Source organism: Elephantulus edwardii, unplaced genomic scaffold, assembly GCF_000299155.1.
Source record: "Elephantulus edwardii isolate Elephantulus edwardi_28Jun2011 unplaced genomic scaffold, EleEdw1.0 scaffold00026, whole genome shotgun sequence".
Lineage (NCBI taxonomy): Eukaryota > Metazoa > Chordata > Mammalia > Macroscelidea > Macroscelididae > Elephantulus > Elephantulus edwardii.
In genome coordinates, this window is record NW_006399776.1 from 16,238,268 (window position 1) to 16,254,552 (window position 16,285).

Sequence of the window (16,285 nt, forward strand, 5' to 3'; positions counted from 1 at the left end):
TGAGAGGCAATTTAGGAACCATGTAAGAACACCTCTTGGTATTTGCATTGCCCAATAGAATATGTGGGGCTAGAGCATAGGAAAGAAGTGTTCAGGCAGAACCAAGAGTAGGAGGCCATCTGTAAGGAAGCCTTATTTAAAATTGACAATTGTTGGAGTTTCCAGTGTCCTCAACCATTATCAGCACAGAATTGCTGTCCATAGGCCTGGATGCTAAATCTGCAGCTCTCTGTGGTGCTCTTTAGCTGGAAAACTTCTCTTGCCCCAGCTTTTCCTGGCCAGCAGACAGAAGGGGGCACCCTACATCTTCAACCTCAGAGAGGACCACGAGGACAGCTGGAAAGTCAGCCGCCTGTAGACCTGGTGGTAGTGAACAGGAATTTACCTTTGTGTCTATGCTTCCTTTTCCCACTTCACAGCTCACAGGATGACATAAGACACAGCAGAACTAGTGTAGAAGGGAGAGGGATTGGCAGAAGGAAAGGGCCCTCTGATCACCAGATTGAACCTGGGAATGGGCAGCTCTTTTAAGTTCTCTGGAGTGCAGAGAGAAGTTACCGCAATCCATCTATTACAGGGCTGAGTAATAATACCTACTCTGGGATTCTGAAGGGGGGAACAAGCATGACTGAGGTGCAGAAAGGGCTAATCAGGGAGTAGCAAACTTTATGAATGGACAGTCACCCTCACTGCACTGTTTCCTCACCACCACCAGGAAGAATGAAATGTTCTGCTCAGCCTATATGAGCCAAGGTTCTCGGGTCTTGAGAAAGGCATCTGAGACCGAATGAATAACACATGTATGCACACACATTCGTGAACAAGGTGGGCAAGCAAGGGGGCTTGACAGGCTCCAGCAAAGCAACTGGCCTTTGTTTGAGAATTCCAACAGGGTAGGGGGCCTCCTTGCGGCGCTGCGGGGCGTGCGCCTCTGAGTGTGCGGTGAGGTGCGGAGCCGCGCGGTGCGTGGGAGCGGGCGGCCCCCCAGTGCCGGCCCCCAGTCCGCGCCCTCCCTGGCGCCCCCGCCCGCTCGGTGCACCCTCGGCTGGGCTCTCCACGGGGCCCGAGGCCGCCGCGCACTTGGCTTCCACGCGAGGCGAGAGGGGTGGGCGGGCTGCTGGGTTGGCGTTGGCGCTCTGCAGTGCAGTGGAGTGTTAGCCCAGCTCCCTATATGGTTGGGGCTTAGCTCGGCGCTGCTGAGGCTGAGCCAGGAGCTGGAGGAGGAGGAGGAGATAGAAGAGGTGGAGGAGGAGGAGATAGAGCGCAGCGGCAGACAGCGCACGCCGAGCGGCTGCCGGGGGAAGCAGAGGCGCCGGAGGCTGGGGCACCGCCGACGCCAGGGGAACCATGGCCGAAGCGGGAGAAGGAGGAGAGGACGAGATCCAGTTCCTGCGGACTGTGAGTCTCCAAGGCGTGGGCGAGGCGGCGGGCAGGTGGAGAGGAGCGCGGAGCTGGACTAGGAGGGGCTGCGCTGCGCCGCGGTGCCCCGTGCCGGGTGCCCAGCGCGGTCTCCGCACCCGCGGGCTGCAGAGGTGGACCGGCCGCTGACCCACGCGGCCGCGAGGGGCTGTGTGGTAAGGGGCACCGGCCCCTGCCTCGCTTTTCTTTCCTTACCCCCACCCCTAGGTTAGGTCCCTCCCCAAGGCTGCTTGTTCACCGCGCAACTTGCTACTTGGTTTGAAACCTTTGACATCCAAACTTCCAGCTGGGTTTTGCCGGTGGTTGCCGGAACCCAGAGGCTCAGAGATTTAGCTCTACAGTCTGCCCTCTCTGACACTCTCAGACGGCACTCGGTCCGGTCCCCTTCCTTCTCTGAGGCACCTGGTGCACTCGGGAACCTCCGGGAAAGAAGCCCCCAGGGCAGGCAGGAGCAAAGGAGAGGAGCAAAGTCGGAGAAGCAGACACGGGCGCTCCTTCCCAGCCCAGGGATCGCTCCGGAGGGAATTCAGCCAGCGCTGCCCGGCGCACCTTAACCCCCAAGCCTTCAGCTGCAGCTGGAGCGTTGATTGTTGGAGTGTGAGAGCCCAGAGCTCAGGCTGCTTCAGTCTCTGGCTCTCACGAGCGCTGCAGGACTGGGGAAACCCCTGTTTGAGGTTCCGCGTCACTCAGGTCCCCTCACAGGCAGCTGAGGGCGCTGCTCCACCCCATGCTGGAGGGGAAGGGGTTGCAAAGTCCTCACAGACACAGCAGCCTTGCATCTTACGAGTTAATGTTACATCTTTCAAGGTGGACAAGCACAGGCAGGTGGGGATTGAGTGGGGCAAGAGGGAGAAATGGGTTTGAGTCCTAACGCTGATTTAAGCCACGTGACCTTGAACAAATAGCCGAATCCAACCTTTCTAGCCTCAGTTTCCTCTTTTATACAATGGAGCAAATTTAACCATTGTCTCAGGATGATGTAGATAAAATAAGACAGTGAATGTCACGGTGAATCGTAAATTGCTCTATAAATGTTAGGAAATTGTACCTATGTGGTCGAGCTCTCAGAGGCTAGAATGAAATTCTGTTCTGTCCCTCAGTCTTAATTTTAAAGTGCCATCAGACGTCTGGTCAGGGAGCCCCGGTGGCACAGTGGTTAAGGTGTGCGACTAATAAACGTAAAAGCAGCTTGGCGTCCGAAGAGTGCAACCTGGCTCTTTTCCATCTTTTGGGTTATTCTTCCCACTTCTGAAAGCAGCTCTTTCCCTTTTCTGGAGTCTCTTCAAAAGGTGGGTTTTTTTCTTAGAGGTGGGACTTGGATCTTCCGTGGGTGATATAGAGGGACCCACATCCTTCCCGAGATTACCGAAAGGTCACTGAAGTCACCTTTCCTCCTGGGTCTGAGGAGCCGACTCTGACTCCCTTCATGTATCTTCCACTGCACAAGAAGAAACGGCATCCAGACACAGGTGGCACAGTTGAGTCCTTCTGTTCTAAAACGGCCTGTTCCTCCCGAAGCTCTGTGGGATTCTTGTGAATGTCCTCCAACAAGTGTCCTCAGTGTTGGATGAGGAGCAGCTCAGGTACCCCATTGAGTCCCTTCCCTTATCAGTCGTTTCTCTAACTTGTTACTTAATGATCTTTTTTGACACTATCACAAGAAGTTCCCTTTCATAGAAAGGGTCAGGGGTGACTAGATGGCCCAGAGAGTCATGATTTAGGCTGCTGCTGCTGTTGCTTTTTGTTTGATGGGTTCCCTTTCTTTCTTTCTCTTTTTTTTCCCTAGCAAATCTGTTTCTCTTAGCTACTGTGGCCATCTTTCCAAACTTTCCCTCTCCATGGAGCAGCGAAATTTTGTTTTGTATTTGGGATTTTTGGGTACATTTATAGCCAAAGCTTTTTTGTGGGTTGTTGGTTTTTTGTTTGTTCTTTTTTTTTTATGTTTATAGTGAGGCATTAGGTTAAGTGAATTCCTTTTAAAGCCTATCCATGTAATATTTTTTTTATTATGTCTGAGAGAGGGAGAGAGAGAGACTGAGAGTGTGAGAGCATTGGATGTCGCCAATGTGCTCCAAATCTAGTCTTTTCACTCCTTCCTACTAATCATTAATCCCTTTATGTAGGTATATTTTCCATCAACCCTGTTACCCTTCCCCCCAAAATAAGTGCATTGCTTTTGAGTTGATTTTGACAGAGGATTGAACAGAGTCAAAAGGACAAAATAAGCCTTCCCTAAAGGGTTTCAAAGGCTGTAATCCTGAGGGAGGCAGCCATATTTGTCCTGCAGAGTGGATGGTTCAAACTGTCTAACACTGGATAGCATCAAAACATTTTAACCATCGTGCCACCAAGGTTTCTAATAATCTTATTACTGAAGGGTTAGTGTCTTCATTTCTGGATCATTGGAGGAGAAAATAGATAATGAAATAGGTAAAGAAAATCATTCCCCTTGCCATGGAGGTCACTGATTCCGGTTGTTCACCGGGTGACAATCAAGTCAATTCAGATTCATAGCAGCCTTGTGTGTTACAGTGTTGGACTCAGTTTCATGAAGGTTTTTTTTTAAGGCTGTAATATTGATAGGAGCAGATCATCAGGTCTTTCTTTAACTCTTGTCAAATAGAGCCACAGTAGATGGGTTTGAACCACCACTCTTTCAGTTAGTACATGGTAACACACTTTGTATCACCCAGGGACCTACAGAGACCTGCCTTAAGTGAAAATTGCAGGGCTTCATCTAATTTATTTTGGAAAGATTATCAAGAAGGACCAGCCTCTGGAGAGGGATATCATGTGTGTTAGAAAAAAAGAGAGAAACTCAAAGCACAATGGTTGAAACAATGACTCTAACAGTATTGATTGTGAAGAAGGCATGAGACTGTGTAGTATTTTGTTGTCTTTTCATCTGGGGTCACTGTGAGTTGGAAGTGACTCAATAGCATGTCACAATAACAGTGATTTACAATTTACTGGTATTTACATTATGCAGTATGAAGTGACTGCTCGAGACTGGCATCTGAAATGAGAGCTATTGCACTCCATAGTCACATGTTCCCCCACTATATCCATGAATTAGGCAAGTGGTTTCTTGATATTTAGACACTATAAACTGCTAATATCTGCAGAATATTTTTACTTTAGTTTGCTATTTTTAGCAGAGTCAAGAATCACTAGAGTGTGTAAACAGGGAATTTTTTTCCCCCTGAGATATAAAATAGATATGTTTTTACTTAAATTCGTCATCTACCTTTAATTTAGGGTTTCTCTTTCCCCAAAACAACATATTTTAGAGCATTTTAGCCACATTCATATAATTCCTCCTTACCTAGCATTTTTAAAGACCCTGAGGCAGTTGATAATTATGATGGAATAGGATAATATCTTTGCAACTGTAAATGTAAAGGATTCTAATCCTAGAGGGCAAAGATTTTTAAATTTAGAATTTAAATACACACACACATACACACACACACACACACACACACAGAGTAAAATAGCATTGGGTCAAGGATTCACATCAAATTGTGGGTTGCTATTGTGTAATCTTATGACTACTCACACTCACTGCCATCAAATCCGAAGTGACTCATAGCTGACCCTCCATCAGATTTTCCTAGGCTATACATCACCCAGGAGGTCTGCTTTATACACAGGTGCTGCTGGTAAATTCAAACCAGTCACCTGTGGGTTAGCAATCCAACACTCTGTAGTCTACACCACCAGAACTCAAAAGCAGGACTGTTGACGGCATGAATTGGGCTAGAGTTCAGTGCAGTAATCATGGTAGGTCTGTGTGGCTTTAGACAGTTGCTAGGTATTGGTTCCTCCTAAGGAACATTGATAGCACAGTGAGTATGTACTCACAGCAAATCATAAGGTTGGCAATTTGAGCCTTCCATCTGCCCCACAGGGAAACAAGATAGCCGTTAACTAGAAAGATTTACAACCCTGGAAACCTGTAGTATGGTTTTACTCTGTCCTTAGGGTTACTGTGAGTTTAACTGACTCAGTGGCAACAGGTTTAGTTGTCATCGTTGATTGTGGTTGCCTTCTCTGACACATTTGAAGCTGACCCTGTCTTACCAAGCGAAAGCCTTTCAAAAAGGTTTAGAAGCTTAAGCACGTCATGTTATTAAATTCTCCTGTACTCCAAACTTTAAGACAGCCATATAAAATGCTATGTTCCTGGCAGTTATTTATAGCAGAGAGAGAATATTAGACAGATAGACCTAAGAATTTACTCTAAGGTTAAAATTTCCCCTCCCACTGCTGTTAGCAGTGGCATCATCTTTCCTTCTGACTGTTCTTGCTGACGTAGCCAGTGTCACTGACGTGGCTCTGAAGCTGCTTGGATGCAGATAATCCTGCCAGCCACCAATCTGAAAGCAAGAAGTTATGGGGGAAAGAATGGCAATTGCCATATCTCCCAGACAGTTGCTTGAGCTGACACAGCACCATGTTTCAGGGTTCTAGGAGATATATCTTTTTACCCACGTGTGTGTGCATGTGTGTGTGTGTGAGAGAGAAAGAGAGACAGACAGACAGACAGAGAGACAGAGACAGACAGGCTGATTTCAACCCTTTAGACTGGGATATCCAGTAAACACACTCTCTCTCCAAGATTTAACTTTTGGTTTTTAAAACACCACAGCCTTCTCCTTTGCCAACCCCCTATTCCACCACAGAGTGAATTGAAACGGAAAGAAAAGTGAGATAAACATTAGTTTCCATTAAAGATTGGTCAGAGTCTGCCTAATTTAGCCCTCCTTGTAGAAAGTTGTACTCCTCTATCTAAATTTACAGCTCTCGTGGGAGGAGAGAAGGCACATGGGATGAGAGTCAAAGACTGCTTCCATTAACTCAGTTTCCTCCATTCAGTGTGACTGGGAAAATTCTCCTGAGTGTGAGCGCTGTCACCTGTGTGTGAGTTTACTTCCCTCTGGTGCACGCTGCTCCAGGTTAAGGTAACACTGAATCTTCATTTCATGTTGTATTGACCCTTCAGCAGGTCAGTTTACATAATAGCTGCATGATGGTTGTGCCATGCTTGTGGTAACATTTCCTCTAGGAGTTGAGAGGGAAGAGGTGGAGTGTTCTTTTCCTTGGATCTCAGTGGCATAGAGGGCTTGCAAGTATTAACTAGTGAGACCTCAGATGCCCAGGCTCCTGTTATTACAGAAGTTGGATGGAACTTGCTAGTGGAATTAGATTTGCTGATTAAAATTATGAAACCTAGAATATCCCCAAGTGCCTCCCATTGTCCCTCCTTGCTTCTTCTTTCTTGGCTTCTCAGGGCTAATATGATTACATTTCTACATTAGTGTCGTTATTGTTGTTGCTAGGTGCTGTTGAGTAGAGTATGACTCACAATGACCCCATTAACAAAAGGTCTGAACCCTGTTCCATCCTGTGCCATCTTCACACTAGAGCCCATTGCGACCCGTCACCGTGTCAATACACCTGGTTGAGGGTCTTCCTCTTCTTCGCTGATCCTCTGCCCTTCCCAGCATCATACCCCTCTCCATGGAATAGCACCTTCTAGCAACATGCCCAAAGAATGTGTGGTGAAACCTCATCAATCCTGCCTCCGTAGGGCACTCTGGCTGCATCCTTTCCAAGACATATCTGTTGAATCTCTTGACTGTCCATGGGATGTCCAGTGCTCTTCTCCAACACCACAGCTTAAAGATGTTGATTCTTCTTCTGTCATCCTTATTCATTTCCCATCTCTCAGATGCATAGCAAGTGATCGGAAAAACTGTGGCCTGCAATCAGACACACCTTAGACCTCAAACTGAAATCATTACTCCTCAGTAATTTGAAGAGGTACCTAACTGCAGATTTCCCCAGTACAATGTGCATCTCTTTATTTCCTGACTGCTGGTACCAAGGTTGTTAAGTGTGGAATATTGTCTTTTTCTCAGAGAAATAGCCCACGAGGCTCTAACAAGGAAAGTGAGTCTTTCTTGTAAAGGAATTAACTTGGGTTAGATAGGTCTTAATGGCATTAGGGGATCATGGCTCATGTCCGCCACTGCTAAGGTTCTGACTGTCCGTACCTGAAACAGCTATAAGAGATTTTAAGCTTCTGGTCTACCGAGAAAGGAGGTAATTATGGCTGAAAATTTAGAAGTAATTGGGATATGTTTTAGCCTACTGTAAGATGAGTTAAGACCAAAGAACAGCTTTACATTTGAAAGAGATGTGTCTGATGTCTTTACGTGTTTCTGTCTATATGCTAATACGATTATAGAGCAAAAATGGTAACACATAAGGGAAATATATTTTAACAACTTAAATTCCTTTTCTAATGTTGATTTATAGAAGAAACAAATACATTTCTTTGCTTCGTCAGGGCTGGTGTAAGGGAGAAAATGCTGAAAAAATGAAAGAGTGGAAGGAATTTATTTTGAGAGCAAAATAATACAATAATTATTTCTGAAGTGTCTATATTTAAATAGTTCTCATACCTATCTGTACTTATTTACCTCTTTTGCTTGTATTATTATATTTTTTTTTCACTCATTGGTAAACATTTTTTATCATATAATTTCAAAAATTGTGCTTTCCTCTCTCTTACTTCTTAGAATTTTAAATTTAGTATGGTTCCAAGGGATTCTACCAGATCTCTTGAGTGGATTCGAGGACAGTTTGCATTTTAAGAACCCAGAACTTTAGCTCATTTCTCACAATTTCATGCTAGTGTAAACCCTTCTAAATTAGCTTTGTCCTTAAAGCTATCCTTAATGCGAGGCTTATCCAGTAGGAGTTGGATGATATGACAAAAAAATATTGAAAGGAGGAATTCATATTTCTAGATGCAGTTCATTTTGACCTTGAGAAAGCCATTTAAGAAAATTGAGTTTCTTTCTCCTGCTTTATGAAGATAGGACTTCTCTTAACAGCTTCACAGAAATCCTAAGAGAGGATTCTCCAGATAAGATAAAATGAGAGAGGGATTGTGTAAAGTGTTTTTGTTTCATATCTCTGTGAGACCAACCCAACATTGGATCTTCTTAGTAATACACAAGGTCCACAGTAGGCCCCTTCTCTAGCTGCTCTTGCTCAGGTCATCATCTCCAATTCAGAGTTGTTTGATTCTCTCCAGTGGAGTTTCAGCCCAAGTACAATTACTCAGTTAAACTTTCTTATGTGTATTCCAGTTAACAATCTGGAATAGGACATGTGGAAAAGAGAGATAAGAAAGATAAAAATAAGACAATACACTCTTCTTCTGGTAGGATGGCCATCAAACATCAAAGACCAGGTTGTTCTCCATGATGCTGTCCAACAAATGAAAGACAAGTATTTACTTTCTTCTCAGAAAATTAAAAAAACTAATCTTTCTCATAATAAGGATGACAGAAAAAAGAATTGATGCCTTTGAGCTGTGGTGTTGGAGAACATTGAACATCCCATGGATGGACAAGAGAACAAACATACCTTGGAGAGAGTACAGCTGGAATGCCCGTTGGAGGCAAGAATGATGAGACTTTGCCCCACGTACTTTGGGCAAGTTGCTAGGGGGGCTTTTCCTTGGAGAAGGACATGATGCTGGAAGGGTGGAGGGCTGGCGAAGGAAAGGAAGAAGGAAGACCTTCAACCAGGCGGATTGACATGGAGAGTGCTGCAGTGGGCTCTAGTGTGTCAGGAAGTGTGAGGATGGCACAAGAAAGAACAAGGTTTAGATCTTTTGTTCATAGGGTCGCTTTGAGTCATAATTAACTTGACGGCACCTAACAACAACAATAACAATAACACTCTTTCTCATGAAACTTCTTTTCCTTATTGAACTTTATAAATGTTTTCATTCTAAAACTCTTCCTTCTTTCACAATTTCCTTATAGGAGAACATTCTTCTTTCTCCTTAGCAAAGAGGGTCATGTTCCTGTAAAATGGACTCACTTTTTATATGTAATGATTTGTGGCTCCAGTCTTATCTTTTTATGTAGGCAAACCACCACCTAGTCCCAGCTGTTGAATTGGTTCCAACAGATAGAGACCCTGTAGGGGAGAATGGAACTGCACCATGGAGTTCCCAGGCCTGTAAACCTTCATGGGTGCGGATTGCCTCATTGTTGCACAGTGACGAGGGTTTAAACCATCAGCCTTTCCATTCAGCCCAATACTTAACCCATAGGATAACACAGTTCCTTTGTGAAGTCAGAGTCCATCGAAAGTTCTTTTTGGCTGTATGTGGGTGAAACAAATGCTTCTGTGGTGGGGCGCACTTCTCCCAGAGAGTCAGAATGTGTCTTCGGGGGCTTAAGCAGGTATTGTGTCAGCCATCTTGTTTAGGAGCCACTGGGGTAGTTTCGGGACAAAGCCATTTCCAGCCACTGCAGTTTCCTTTGGTCCAGTGAGTTTTGTCATCATAGCATCACTTTAGTACAGAAGGAGAGAAAAAAGTGCTGGCATCTTAGCTGTGGTCCTGCTACAAGAAGTTTCCTGAGCTGCCAAGATTTTCATCCCCTCTTTATGTTATTTCTGATTCAAGATTGTTTGGAAAGAAAGTTCAATTATGCTCCAAGACTGATGATAAACTATTCAAAAAACGAGAGAGCCGTGACTCCTCTTCTCACACGCGCTCCTTGCCCTCTTCAGCTAGGAGCACATTGCTGACTCCACAGTAATGCACTGGCCTGTAGTCCTTTGGACTGGGGCACAGCTTTACAAGTAGGAAACCCTGAGCTAGGTGTCTGCCTTTTTTTTTTAACTCTCTACCTCTCTAGACAGTAGATTTCTTCATTGATTTTATATACAACAACAACAGTCCATGCAGGGGCTTGTCTCCTTGCATAGGTATTGTTTGTATTCTGTTTGGTACCCTAGAATAAAAAGCAAGCGTGGTGACTTGAAATTATATTGTGAAGAGATTCCAAAATCCAAGTGAACGTGGAGTCCCTTTCTTTGGCATAACAGCTGCTTGCTGCTGCTGCTGCTGCTGCTTGCAGAGTGCAGAAGAGGCGGGAGAGAGCTCTGGAGACAAAGCTGCTGTTGTCTGTGCAGAATCTTACAAGGCCATCAACAGTTTTCCTCTGAGTTCAGTCTCTGTGCGTCTTTCTATTATAGAAGCCAGTGGTTTGATATGAGCAGGGCAGCACAGCTTAGAGGAACAAGAATGTGTCAGAATGACATCTGTGCTGACGTCAGTGTCACCATAACCTGTATACCAAAGAATACCTGTATTCCGCCTTTGGGTTAAGTCATTGCCTCAAGAAATTTTCTTTATCTAGAAATTGAAATACAAGATCATTAGCTTAGTGGGTACCATTAGTGATTAGCATCATTAACAACTGAGAAGAGCCAATTCCTGAAGGAATAGGAATTGAAATAGAGAACTGTGAGTGCTTGGGAGCATAGAGGGACAAGCTTCAGTGGGAGGGCACTGTGCCAGGGTAAGGGAGCTCTGAGTAGGTAAAATAACCATCAGGGCACAGTCATTTGGGTTCTGGGACTAGTAGTTGGGAAATGCAGTCTTTATTCCCTTAGGACCTTTGAGCAGAGTTAGGAACCTTAGAGTTACATGGGAGAAAGTGGCTTACTTCATTTTAGCCATAACTAGTGCTAGCACTTTGTTTTACAGAATTCAGAATCAGAAAGTATAGTAAGAAAAAGAAAACTTCAGCTTCTTAATAAGGTAAGCTGAGTCTACAGCAAAGTGAAAACTAAATCCCCCTTCCTGGTGTCGAAAATATTCAAGTAACAAAACTCCATAATGAGTTATCATATTTATTGATATGTTACTCGTTATAATCCCATGCAAATGCTCCAGAATTCCTAAAGTGGACTTGGAACAGTTTCTACAAGAAAAAACCAAAACAAAAAAGACACCCAAAACAAAATCTAAAGGTGAGTTAAACGACAGCTGAAAAAAAAATTGTGTGTGTGTGTGTGTGTGTGTGTTTGTATGAGGGAGAGAGAGAAAGAGGAGTGCCAGGGCAAATAGGAAAGAACCTTACTGGATGTGCTAACATCTCAGCAGACCAGTGACAAGGCCTGGCATTAACTTGCTGTAATTTCACAGTTGAGTTCTCTAATGGCCCTGAGCAGAGAGACCTAGGCAGTGGGACTACAGGAAGAAATGGAAAGTTGTCTATCAAAGGCATGTAAATGTTCACAGGGTAAAGAGTATTGATTAGGATAACTGCACTCTATACCAAGGACCACCCAATCCAAATGGTAAATAATATTCAGGTCATTGGAGGGCTCCAGTTGGCCACAACCACACATTGAACCAAAAGCTGAATCCAGGAGATCAGATCTCAGTTTGAATGGATTTGACAACGAATTCCAGGAGAATGTGTGCCCCTCATAAGTTTCTATATTTCTGTTATGTAGGATATGTGGTGGTTATTCTGAGCAGTAGTTTCCAAGTTGTCCTCTTTTCTGTCAAGGCTGGCTGGGAGAAAGGGAAGTCTAGGAATAAACCATGGTGATGGCTTGAACAAATCTCACTTATTTTCAAGAGGCATTAGGTTAAAAAACGAAATAAGTCAGAGCTAAGATGTGAACTATGTTTAGTGGCATTTATTTTGCTGCGTACCTGTAGTATTGCCTGTTTTTCCTCTGGGTTCTAGTTTGTTCACTTAACAAGGAGTTGTGGTAATGGGATTACATATTAGCAATGTTTTAGAAATATGATTGAAAGGACTCTGATTTTCTTACAAGAGAGCAAGGTATGCATATAGAGGCACCTTGGAATGGTAATCATTTAACAGCTTGAAAAGTCTCTTATCAACATGAAGTATGAGTCATAGATCATTAACTTCAGGAGCACAAGGATCTTAAATTCAGCCACACAAATCCCCGAGGCATGTGTACATCAGGGAGATAGCAAAAAGATGTCAGGCCAAAAAGAAGTCAGGAAGGTAACAATGTGTAAAAGGCAATACAAAGAAGTGGGCCTGTTCTACACATTCAGATGTTGTTATTGTTACATGCCATGTGTGTACAGCAGCTCTGAACCCTGCCCTATCCTGAACTGTTCTCACTGACTCTGACACACCTACCGCCATTACCCCAGCTATGGTGTCAATCCATCTCATCCGGAGTCTTCCTCTCCTGTGCTGTCCTTTCAACCTTCCAGACAAGATGTCCTTCTCCAAGAACTGGCCCCTCATGGCCCTGTGCCAAAATATGTGAGATGGAGCTTCAAAATCCTAGCCTCCAAGGGGAAGCTTGGTTTCACCCTCTCTAACACAGTTCTGTTTGTTCTCCTGTCTGTCCATGGTATACTCAGTACTCTTCCACAGCACCACAACTCAAAGGCATCAATTCTTCTGTCATCTTTAGCAATTTTCCAGCTCTCTGATGCATAGCAAGTAACTGCAGAGACCATGGCCTGGATCAGATGTGCCTTAGTCTCTAGGCTGGCATCTTTGCTCGTTAGTACATTGGAGAGGTCTCTGACACATTCAAACAGAAAATACATGTATATGGCCAGCCAGACAAAACACATGTGCAGTAGGAATCTGAGGTTCAGCCATGTTGCAGCTCTGCGTGAATCCTCAGCTTCTTTTTTAATCAATTCACTCCTTAGAATGCATGAATATCTTTGAGTACAATATAGCTTACAATATGCATCAAGGTTCTTGAAGGAAAATGTCAAAGACAATGTAAAATTTATCACTGTGTAAGAGAGGATTGGTAGGCAGGTTAATAGGGTTTAGTAAACAGTAGACCTCATCATTAAAATAAATATAGATTATGCAAGCCTTTAAATGCTTTTAGAAAAAAATTGTCATCTACATAACTCCACTATCAATGCATTTATTCCACCCATAATAACCCTCAGTTGGCTTTCTCAGGCTGTAAATTGTTGTGGGATGAGACTTCTATATTTCACCTCAAGTTTTTGATGGATTTGCACTGTCAACATTTCAGTTAGTGATAGGATACTTTACCACCAGAAATCCTTCATCTACATGTCATAAAATGTATAGTAAGCCTGTTATTCATTCAACATGTGAGGAAGACCATCAACAAGATGGATTGATAGAGTGACTGTAACAATAGATCCAAGCATATCAGAGATTGTGAAGATTACACAGTGTAGGGCCAGGTTCATATCTATTGTTCATAGAGTCACTAGGAATTGTAGTCAACACAGTGACATCTAACAACAACTCTATGCCTGCTCCTGAACAAGATACTAGAAATCACATAGCTGAAAGAAGCGTCTTATTGTTGGATGCCTCTAATTTCAGGGTCAAGAGGAAATCTTGTTTTGTGATAGCAAGAATATTAAACACTTAGGATGAATTTGTAATAATTAATTTACATTCCCTGTGATTTTATGGTGCAAAATGTTCTTTTTGAAATGTGCGAAATGTGCAGAAGTTTACAGAATTTTCTGCCTTCCCCCTCCTTGTGTTAAATGAAGAAAATAATAGTGTCCATGTAAATTTGTTAAGTGCCCAATACTTTTCTCAGTAACTCTAAGATATTATCTCAATAAAGAGTGTAAACATTGGCATTAGTTACGCTGTTGTTGTTGTTAAGTGTTGTCGAGTCAGGTACAATTCATAGCAACCCATGAACAATAGACCTGAACTCTGTCCTATTCTGTGATGTCCTTCTCATCCTTGACACATTTCAGTTCATTGCCACAGACACTGCATCAGTTCCACTTGTTGACAAACTCTCTCCTTTGCCAAGTCTCCAGCTTTCAAAGCATGATGGCTTTTTCCGAGCATGTCCTAACAACATGGCCAAAATATGTGAGATGGTACTTCACTATTTTTGTCTCCAAGGAACATTCTGGTTCCACTTTCTCCAAGAATATCTGTTTGTTCTTTTTGCAGCACATAGGATATTGAGCATTATTCTCCAGCACCACAGCTCTAATGCCTCATTTATTCTCCTGTCATCCTTCTTCACTTTCCAGCTCTCACAAGCATGACAGATGATTGCAAACACTTGAATCAGGCACACCTTAGACGTTAAGTTGACATCATTACTCTTTAGGACTTTGGTGAGATTCTTGACAGCATATATACCCTATGCTATCTGTCTACCAAGTTTCTGGTACCAACAGTGTTGACTGTGATTCCAAGTAAGATTAAATTGCTGACAATTTCAATCTTTTCTCCATCTATCATAATATTGCCTCTTGGTCTAGTAGTGAGTATTTTTGCTTCTTTTGATGTTGAGATTATTCCATATTGAGGGTTGCAGTTGTTGAACCTCTGCAGTAAGCACTTCAGGTCCTCCTCACTTTCATCAAGCAAGGTTGTGTCATCAGCATAACACAGGTTATTGATGCATAAAGGTTGAGTAGTTATGGAGAGAGGATACAGCTCTGACGCTTTCCTTTCCTGATCTTAAACCGCGCAATGTTCCTGTGCGCTGTTCAGACAGAAGTGTCTTAGTCTAGGTATAGATTTCAGAGAAGCATAATTGTTATGGAACTCCCATTCTTAACAAGCTTAGCCATAGTTTGTGATGCTCCGCACAGTCAAATGCCTTTGCAAAGCCAATAAAAGACAAATAGACATTCTTCTGATATTTCCTACTTTCTGCCAAGATCTATTTGACATTAGAGGTGTTATCACTGGTGCAGAGCCTCTTCTAAACCCAGTTTGGCAATTCTCTGTCGGTGTACTGTTCTAAGTAACCATTTTTGGATGATCCTCAACGCTATTTTGCTTGCATGTAATGTTCATTATATTCTTTTGTTCAATCACCGTACTTAGGAATAGGAACAAATATGAATCTCTTCCAGTCAGTTGGTCGGGTAACTCTCTTCTAGATTACCCGGCATGGAGTAGTAAGCATGTCCAGGGCTGCATCTGTTAATTGAGCATGTCAGTTGGTACCCATTGATTCCTGGGGCATTATTTTTTGCCAGTGCCTTCAGTGCAGCTTTGACTTTTCCCTTCATCATCACTGGCTCCTTATTAGTTCATGGTCTTGTTTGACTTTTTTTTTTTTAATTATCTGTTTACCTGTAAATATTACCAGGCCCTGGATGGCCCAGTTAAGCTCCCAAATAGTTGAAAGTCTGGTGATTTGAATTGATCCTGAGGTCCTTGGGAAGACAAGTCTGATGAGTGGTTTCCAAAGGGTCATGATTTTTCAAACTCTTTGGAGCACTTATGTTCTGACATGGGTCATCATGAATCAGAATCTACTTCAGAACAACTAACAATCACCACAACAGCAGAATTATGGATGGAAATGAGTTCAGAATAGGTGTATCATAGACCACCCCCCCCAACATAAACCCACTGCCATCAAGTCAATTCTGAGTCATAGTGATTCTCTACTGTGTTTCTGAAGCTATAAATCTTCACAGGAGAAAGCCTGTTTTTCTCCCATGGATCGGTTGGTGGATTCAGACCACTGACCTTTTGATTGGCATTGCACCAGGCAACTAACTCTCTTTGCCACCAGAGGGTACCCTTCTGAAAGTACTTGCAAAGTTTTTTGATGCAGTTGCCGACTGATACTGTTTCCTCCCTCTGGCATATTTTTATTGTGCATGGAAGTGGATATGGTAACATAATTTGGAGAATCCAGATCCCAAACCAATCTATTCTGTTTAGTTTAGAGAGATTTTTTTTTAAAAAATTATGTTTTAAATATAGGAATACGCCTTTCTGGGAATTGATCCCCCTGTAGAAGTCTCCCTCCACCAGGGAGCTCTGGTGGCCTAGTGGTGAGAAGCTGCACCGTCAGTCCTAAGGCAGGTGAGCGGTCTCCTCCATGTGTCATTTGCTGCCTCAGAAAATCCACTGCAGGGTCAAGAGTTGGTTTTGACTTGATGGCACATAATAGCAACAGCGTAGAATGTGGCTACATACATTCTCTTGTCTTTTCTCATTTTCAGGGATGCAAAGCCTGAGCCTAAAGAGCAGCTTGA

At 43.4% G+C, this 16,285-nt stretch overlaps 1 protein-coding gene across 2 annotated transcripts in view; it reads left to right on the top strand.

Annotated features, from left to right (window-relative positions):
* The first annotated feature begins 1,283 nt into the window (after positions 1-1,283).
* RYR3 (ryanodine receptor 3) overlaps positions 1,284-16,285 on the top strand; it is a 753,100-nt gene continuing 738,098 nt past the window's right edge. For both annotated transcript variants that reach the window (XM_006883055.1, XM_006883056.1), the window contains exon 1: positions 1,284-1,398. In XM_006883055.1, the coding sequence (XP_006883117.1) occupies positions 1,348-1,398 (51 nt within the window). In that variant the 5' untranslated portion in view covers positions 1,284-1,347. The remainder of the gene's footprint in view (positions 1,399-16,285) is intronic.